Below are 9049 nucleotides of genomic sequence, written 5' to 3' on the forward strand. Positions count from 1 at the left end.
GTGAGACAGACGGTAAGGGCAGGTGAGAGACATGTCAGGACAGGTGAGAGACGTCAGGACAGGTGAGAGAAGGTTAGAGATGGTTAGGACAGGTGAGACACGTCAAGACGGGTGAGACACGTCAGGATGGGTGAGAGACGGTCAGGACAGGTGAGAAGTGGTCAGGACGGGTGAGAGACGGTCAGGACAGGTGAGACAGACGGTTAGGACAGGTGAGACAGACGGTTAGGACAGGTGAGAGACGGTTAGGATAGGTGAGACAGACGGTTAGGACAGGTGAGAGACAGTCAGGACAGGTGAGAGACGGTTAGGATAGGTGAGACAGATGGTTAGGACAGGTGAGAGATGGTTAGGATAGGTGAGACAGATGGCTAGGGCAGGTGAGAGACAGTCAGGACAGGTGAGAGACAGTTTGGACAGGTGAGACAGACAGTTAGGACAGGTGAGAGACGGTTAGGACAGGTGAGAAGTGGTCAGGACGGGTGAGAGACGGTCAGGACAGGTGAGACAGACGGTTAGGACAGGTGAGACAGACGGTTAGGACAGGTGAGAGACGGTTAGAACAGGTGAGACAGACGGTTAGGACAGGTGAGACAGACGGTTAGGACAGGTGAGAGAAGGTTAGGACAGGTGAGAAGTGGTCAGGACAGGTGAGAGACGGTCAGGACAGGTGAGACAGACGGTTAGGACAGGTGAGAGACGGTTAGGACAGGTGAGACAGATGGTTAGGACAGGTGAGAGACGGTTAGGACAGGTGAGACAGATGGTTAGGACAGGTGAGACGCGTCAGGACAGGTGAGACACGTCAGGACGGGTGAGACGGTGTAGCAGGTTTACCTGGAACCATTTGGAATCTGTTCTGGTCAGCGTGATGGGTTTGTGGGGGTGTTTGTGTGTCCAGGTGATAGACGGATCCCTGACTGAGTTCAGCTGTGTGATCCGAGACCAGACTACAGCTCAGAGGATCACAGCTCACCTGGAGGGCTTCCTTACCAGGTAGGCCACGCCCTCTGACCACATGATTATTAATGAGGTGTGTTGATGTACGTGTTTATATTCACATATTAAAATACCGCGTGTGTTTCAGCTATAAGAAGCGTGTGGAGGAGTTTGTGAAGGGAAACCACAGTAACGTCCTCCCAGTGATCAAGGCTCACCTGGTCTGCGAGGAGCAGCTCAGGTACGATGACTCAGATCTTAATCGGCGGCTCTTTGTCTCGTTATTTAAAACTGAGCTCTGATTGGACCCTGTGACCCTGCTGCTGATTGGTTCTCTGTGACTGTCCTCAGGGATTACATCACAGGTCAAACAGGAAGTCTGTCAGAGCAGCAGACAAGTCGTTGTCTGGACGCGTTGTCTGCCCTGAAGGATTGTGGGTACAGGTGTTTCACCTGTCCCTTTCACGTCCAGCTGAAGGTACAAACACTTTGTGAACTGATGGTCCTGCAGAACCCAAAGTAATCCATGAATATGTCATTACATGCACCACCTGGACCCAGAACTTCCTGTTCAGCCAGGATGCCGTAGGTCAAGGCAGACCCTCAGCGGGGCCGCCCCCCTTGTGAAGCCCGATGTGGCCGTTCATTGATCAGTTATGTCACATTTCATGACCAATAAACAAAACCAGTAACCGATGGTTGTGTGTTCAGGTATGTCTCAGTCCGCTGTGGACGTCTCCCTGGTTGGACGGGACACTTCCTGTCGTCGACTCTCTGCTGGACTCTCTGTACCAACAACTGACCGACCTGGCCGACCTGAAACCGGCCTGCAGACAGGTGAGACTGTTTACCTGTCTGTTTCCCACCTGTCCCTCTGACTGACCACCTGTCCCGTCTGCAGGCCCTGCTGTGTGTCCTCCATCAGGATGTGGTTCTTCAGTATGTGAAGAGGATGATGAAGACCAAGATGAAGAGCAGAGAGCAGCAGGTGGACGGGGCTCAGCGGATGATTGAAGACGCCCAAAAGATCAACGACTTCTTCAAGGAGGAGGTGAGACACGTTCACCTGTCCTCAGGTGTGTGATGTCTGAACGCCAGGACGTGACAGGAAGTACTTCTCATTACATTTATCTAAAGCGACGAACAACATCAGAAGAGAATCAGAAGAGATGTACAAGTGACGATAGACTCAGATACAGTAGAAGAGCTCTCAGCTCGTACGGCGTGGCAGAGCCAGGCGGCGTTCGTTGGAGGAGCGCAGCGGCCCAGAAGGAACGTAGGCTTGCATTCTGGAGTTTAGGTAGATGGTGCAGACCCAGGAGTCACTCTGTATGCAGCATCAGGGACTTGGATCTGATTCTGGAGCCAGTGGAGGTCACTGAGTAATTGAGGGACATGAGTCCTTTTGGGCTGATCAGAAACCAGAAAGGCTGCTGAGTACTGAACCATTTGTAAGGGTTTCACAGGCTGGAAGACCTGCTAAGAGGGCAGAGAGGTAACCATGGCCTGTACCAGAAGCTGGGTGGCGTACTGAGTGAGGTAGGGCCAGATTTTCCTTATGTTGTATAGAGCAAAGCGGCACTACCGAGAGACAGCAGCAACATGGTCTGAAAAGGACAGCTGGTCATCAATCATGACACCCAAGTTTCTCACCACCCTGGTTGGAGTGATGGTTGCGGAGTCAATTTGTAGTTTGATGTTATGGTGGATAGATTGCTTGGCTGGAATGACCAAGAGTTCAATCTTAGAGGTTTCGTTGAAGGTGGTGAGACTTCATCCATGCAGATATGTCTGATAGACAGTCCGTGATCCACGCCGAGACGGTGGGATCGCCTGGCGGGAAGGATAGGTAGAGTTGCGTGTCGTCTGCGTAGCAGTGGTAAGAGAAGCCGTGCGAGCGAATGATCGGCCCCAGTGAGGTGGTGTAGATTGAGAAGAGAAGGGGCCCAAGCACTGAGCCCAAGCACTGAGAGCAGATAGCAGGATCCTGTGATTGGCTGTGTCAAAGGCAGCTGATAGGTCAAGCAGGAAACAATCACCATCTAACTGTCTCACATCACTACACCCACTACATGACAGCAGTACTTTGGCAGTACAGCGGTATGGTTGCAGTACTGTGTTTGTGTCCTCAGGGCTGCAGCGGGTCTCTGTGGCTCGGGGAGCTGCTCTGCAGCCTGGCTGAGATCCTCCGTCTGCAGGATCCTGCAAGCGTTCAGCTGGAGATGGTCAGCGTGGCCAGAACCTTCACCGACCTCAGGTACAGACAGACGCTCACCCCCCTTCACTAAAACATGGCTGCCGAGTACCAAGTACTGTAGGAACTGTAGCTTTGTGCTGTTCTTAGACGATAGAAGCATCGTGAAGGCGTCACTGTGGGCTCTGGGTAACTGTGACGGCATTTCTCAATATTTTCAGAATCTCGAAAATTGATTAATGGAGAAAATATTCAGCAGATTGATCCAGAAAGAAAATAATCAAAATCCTGCTTTACATTAATGATGAGGAAAAATAATAGAATATAGAATAATACAACAGTCAGAGGACAGTGCGTACTTTTACTTTTAATACTTTGAGTACATTTTCCATTACATACTTTTACTTCAGCAACATTTAACAGAGTATTTTTAGAGTGTGGTATTAGTACTTTTACTAAAGTAAAGGATCTGAACTCTTCGTCCAGCCTGTTTCTAATAAATAGCGTCGTTGGAAAGTTTGAGTCATGACCTCGTTTCCTCTGTGAAACCTCACAACCAGCAGCCGCTCGGGCCTGAATGTAGATGTGAACAGTGAATCACAGCTCATTCATCGCTGTCACCCAGCAAACGAGCCCTTTCATTGGACGTCTGCCAGTGATGTCATCTCTGTTTAACATTCACATCACAGTAGTGAAAGAAAATCTCCAAACATTAACAGCAGCGAGACGAGGTTCTGTCGTTCGTTACAGAGACTTTCATGGGGTCACTGACTGTGTTTGTTATTGGAGCCCTGAATAGTTTGAACCGTGCAGCTCTTCCTCTCAGGCCCAGACCACCTCCAGCAGCAGGTCAGGGCGGGCTGTATGTCTCCTGTGAGGTAAAACCCAGAGGTAAAATGCCCGTACTCCTTTATTACTCTAAGCCCACTGTCCTGCCTGAAGGCGCCGACTCCTCCTGGGCAGTAAGAGGACGTTTAGTCAGAAAACCAAAATGAAACAACAGAAAGCGAAAAGGTCTTCAGAGGAAGTGACATCATTAAAGATTAGTCAACGCCTCGTGTCCTTCTGGACCAGCTGACGGTGGATCCATCAGAAAAGCAGCTCATGTGTTACAGAAAAGGGAACTCATGTAAAGTTAGACAAGATAAGACGCATGTGAGAGACCCGGGTTCAACCCCCCCTCCTGATCCTTTCTGCTCCTTTGATGTTTATCAGTGTTGAATTAAAAACGGATTAAAGTTTGATCACTTGATATTTTCCTCACACGTCCACCAGGTGGGTCAGATATTTAATCTGTGTTGTCTCTCCTCAGTGGCGCTCACGTGACGGCGCTGCTCTCGCTGAAAACCGGCCTATCAGCTGCTGACATTCGCTCCATCAGGCGGAGCGTGGAGGAGAACCGCGTCCTCGATGTCTCCACCAATCAGAGCCCCCTCTTCTTCTCCAAGGTCAAAGTCCCATGGATCAACAATAAGATCAGTCAGATGGGGCTGAAGGCCTGAATTGTTTCAGTATGTAGTAGGTACTGTATATGAATATTTATGTAGTATGTTTATATATAGTTAGCATGTTAGCACGTTAGCATGTTAATGGTCAGTAAACAGGAGTTTTTTTGTCACGAGTCCTGAGTGCAGATACGGGGAAACAGGGCCCGAGATGCAGAACACCAGACCAGTTCAGATTTCTTAGTTTGTTTGTCCAACACGTTCTCATAACTGACGCTTTCGGACAGCGTGACAAAGCGTAACGATTTTATGAAACGCCCCCGTTTCCTACGTTGCAGCAACACAAGGGAGGCTAATCCTACCTGTGAGTACATCGCCCGTGAGGCCCCAGAGTGTCTCATAGAGACGCTTCCAGAAGCGTCTCATGGAGATGCACCTGCTGCGTCTCACACGCGTCTCACACCTTCTCAAATCGTCGGTATATGACGCCCTGAGATGAGAACGGGCTCGTTTGTCAGGAACACAAACGGTACGAGCTCACGAGAGGTGGCAGGAAATGTCCCGAACAAAAGAAAATCCCTCCCCTGTCTGTACCGGTCACAGTGAGTTCCAGAGCTGCTGCTTTATCTCTCTACTAAAAACATTTTATTTTGAAAGTGTTGCCAGTGGTTACAGGCAGGCGGCCATGTTGAAGGACAGACAGCTAAACAAAGATTTATCAGAAGGCTTAAAACAGAAAGTTGTAGAGACGGCCTCTGCAGCTCAGAGGAGACCTGGTCTGGTGTTCCTCAGGGTTCCGTCCTGGATCCCATGTGGTTCCTTTTCTAACTGATAGAAAACACGGTACTCATTTTGTTGTTATATGTAGTAGCTGTGTGACCAATGTCTTTATTTATTATTATAACAGAATAGTGATTGTTTACCACCTTAATAAAGCTTGACTTAAACAAATGATCTGATTACATTTTCTTTTACACACACCGGTACGGCTCCTCCAAATCTTTCCAAAAGTCCTGGGACAGTAAAAGAACCTCGTTAGTTTTCACCCAAAAAGAATCCTCTTAAAGGTCCAGTGTGTAATATTCAGTAGGATCTACTGACAGAAATGAAATATAAGTGATGTATAAAGACCTTACTTAATGAACCGTTATGTTTTTATACCTTAGAATGAGACATTTCTATCTACAGACACCGCGGCTCTACCGTGTTTCTACAGTAGCCCAAACGGACAAACTGCCCTACAGAGTGCGTTTCATCAGTACGTTGAATACTTAGTAAGTATTCGTCTGGTTTATTAGAAGTAAGAGGAGAAGATAAATCTGGACGTGTTATTTAGCTCAGAGCCGCTGTAGCTTCTCCTGCTCGCTTGCAAAGGGGGGGTGAGTGGTGACTGATGGTGCATTCATGTGGTGTCGGAATAATCACAATCTTTTTCTGCTCCTTAAATCTTTATTGCAAAAAGAGGACTAAAGTGTACATGGGACGTAAAGAGGTACACAGAACTTTGATTCGTACAAAATCACATTGCATAAACATATTTTGGAAACATGCAGTGTGTAAAGTGGTTATAACGGTTAGTTTGCTGTCCATGTAGAGTGAACTGGACGTCATCAAGTATTCATACGCACATCTCAGTACATATATACATATATATATATATATATATATATATACATATATATATATATATATATATATATATATATATATATATATATATATGTAGTGTCTACAACCTGTTTCAGTTACACTTGCACAAACAGTAAAATAAAGAGATTAAGTAGAAATCATAATAAGAAAGATAAAAAAGATGAACTCTGTCCAGAAGATCGTCTTCAGTTTCCTGTTCAGAGACAAAACAAAGTGTCAGTTCCTCATGTTCATGCACCTGGAACATCGTTTGTGCTGCAGCACTCCAGCACTAACGCTTTCCTGAACAGTAGTCTAAAGAGACATCAGCACGATGCGTTCACACAGCCGCCCAGCGACCAGCACACACAGGTGATCAAACTGTCTGTCCTGGATGTGGTTTTGGGTTTAGTTACTTCCTGTTTTATTTTGAAGTTATCCGCCTCTTCTGTCCTTGTCTAACTGTTTCCTGTCTGTGGTGACATCACCTTCTCACTCCCAGGTCTTTACATATGGACCCAGGGTCGAGCTCTGTTGGCATCAGTTAGTAGCGTACTGGGGAGCCCCTTAGTGGGGAAAGACCCTAATCCTGGAACGCCAGCTTTAGAGAGTCAGAGTACGGAGGTGGTTGGTGGAAGTGGACAGTGGGCCAGAAACCAGACTTTAACCCTGGAGACGGGTCTGAGTTTCCTGTGTGGAACAAAAAGTCAATGTTTTTATTTAGGTCACTGTAAGTTGCATAGTAGCACATTTCAAGTGTTTGTGACCACTCAAAGCACACTTTGTTTACACCACATCACGTTCACACGTACATTCACACACGTTCACACACATTAATACACGTTCACACGCACATTAATACACGTTCACACACATTAATACACGTTCACACACATTAATACACGTTCACACACGTTCACACACACATTCACACACACGTTCACACACATTAATACACGTTCACACACACGTTCACACACATTAATACTTGTTCACACATGTTCACACACACATTAATACTTGTTCACACATGTTCACACACACATTAATACTTGTTCACACACATTCACACACATTAATACACATTCACACACACATTCGCACACATTAATACACGTTCACACACGTGCACACACACATTAATACATGTTCACAACCGTTCACACACATTAATACACGTTCACACATGTTCACACACGTTCACACACACGTTCACACACACATGTTCACACATGTTCACACACATTCACACACGTTCACACACACATTCACACACATTAATACACGTTCACACACATTAATACACGTTCACACACATGCACACACACATTAATACATGTTCACACACGTTCACACATTAATACACGTTCACACGTTCACACACATTAATACACGTTCACACATGTTCACACACGTTCACACACACGTTCACACATGTTCACACACGTTCACACACGTTCATACACGTTCACACACATTAATACACGTTCACACACACGTTCACACACATTAATACTTGTTCACACACATTAATACACGTTCACACACATTAATACACGTTCACACACACGTTCACACACATTAATACTTGTTCACACACATTAATACACGTTCACACACGTTCACACACATTAATACACGTTCACACACACGTTCACACACATTAATACTTGTTCACACATGTTCACACACACATTAATACACGTTCACACACATTCACACACACGTTCACACACATTAATACTTGTTCACACACATTCACACACACGTTCACACACATTAATACACGTTCACACACATTAATACACGTTCACACACACGTTCACACATGTTCACACACACATTAATACTTGTTCACACATGTTCACACACACATTAATACTTGTTCACACACATTCACACACATTAATACACATTCACACACACATTCGCACACATTAATACATGTTCACACACGTTCACACACATTAATACATGTTCACACACGTTCACACACACATGTTCACACATGTTCACACACATTCACACACGTTCACACACACATTCACACACATTAATACACGTTCACACACATTAATACACGTTCACACACATGCACACACACATTAATACACGTTCACACACGTTCACACACATTAATACACGTTCACACACATTAATACACGTTCACACATGTTCACACACGTTCACACACACGTTCACACACGTTCATACACGTTCACACACATTAATACACGTTCACACACGTTCACACATGTTCACACACGTTCACACACATGTTCACACACGTTCACACACATGTTCACACACGTTCATACAAATTAATACACGTTCACACACATTAATACATGTTCACACACACATTCACACACACGTTCACACACACATTAATACATGTTCACACACACATTCACACACACGTTCACACACATTAATACACGTTCACACACATTAATACATGTTTACACACACATTCACACACGTTCATACATGTTCACACACGTGCACACACACGTTCACACACATTAATACACGTTCACACACATTAATACACGTTCACACGTTCACACACACGTTCACACACATTAATACATGTTCACACACACATTCACACACACGTTCACACACACATTAATACACGTTCACACACATTAATACATGTTCACACACACATTCACACACGTTCATACATGTTCACACACGTGCACACACACATTCACACACACGTTCACACACACATTAATACACGTTCACACACACATTAATACACGTTCACACACATTAATACACGTTCACACGTTCACACACACGTTCACACACATTAATACACGTTCACACGTTC

At 45.6% G+C, this 9049-nt stretch overlaps 2 protein-coding genes across 5 annotated transcripts in view; one reads left to right on the top strand and one right to left on the bottom strand.

The window, feature by feature from the left end:
* tnfaip2a (tumor necrosis factor, alpha-induced protein 2a) overlaps positions 1-5529 on the top strand; it is a 14510-nt gene extending 8981 nt beyond the window's left edge. For 3 of the 4 annotated variants that reach the window (XM_046061077.1, XM_046061075.1, XM_046061074.1), the window contains 7 exons: positions 902-996; positions 1088-1180; positions 1291-1417; positions 1651-1776; positions 1841-1990; positions 3072-3196; positions 4446-5529. In XM_046061077.1, coding sequence (XP_045917033.1) covers positions 902-996; positions 1088-1180; positions 1291-1417; positions 1651-1776; positions 1841-1990; positions 3072-3196; positions 4446-4635 — 906 coding nt within the window. In that variant the 3' untranslated portion in view covers positions 4636-5529. Of the gene's footprint in view, positions 1-901; positions 997-1087; positions 1181-1290; positions 1418-1650; positions 1777-1840; positions 1991-3071; positions 4289-4445 lie in introns of all 4 variants that reach the window. The other variant, XR_006826825.1, reaches the window with a different exon arrangement.
* Positions 5530-6314: 785 nt separating this feature from the next.
* The window catches only part of LOC123977801 (advanced glycosylation end product-specific receptor-like), a 9193-nt gene continuing 6458 nt past the window's right edge, over positions 6315-9049 (bottom strand). The window contains exon 3 of the mRNA XM_046060777.1: positions 6315-6897. Within this exon, the coding sequence (XP_045916733.1) occupies positions 6791-6897 (107 nt within the window). The 3' untranslated portion in view covers positions 6315-6790. The remainder of the gene's footprint in view (positions 6898-9049) is intronic.

Source organism: Micropterus dolomieu, linkage group LG10 (genome assembly GCF_021292245.1).
Source record: "Micropterus dolomieu isolate WLL.071019.BEF.003 ecotype Adirondacks linkage group LG10, ASM2129224v1, whole genome shotgun sequence".
NCBI lineage: Eukaryota > Metazoa > Chordata > Actinopteri > Centrarchiformes > Centrarchidae > Micropterus > Micropterus dolomieu.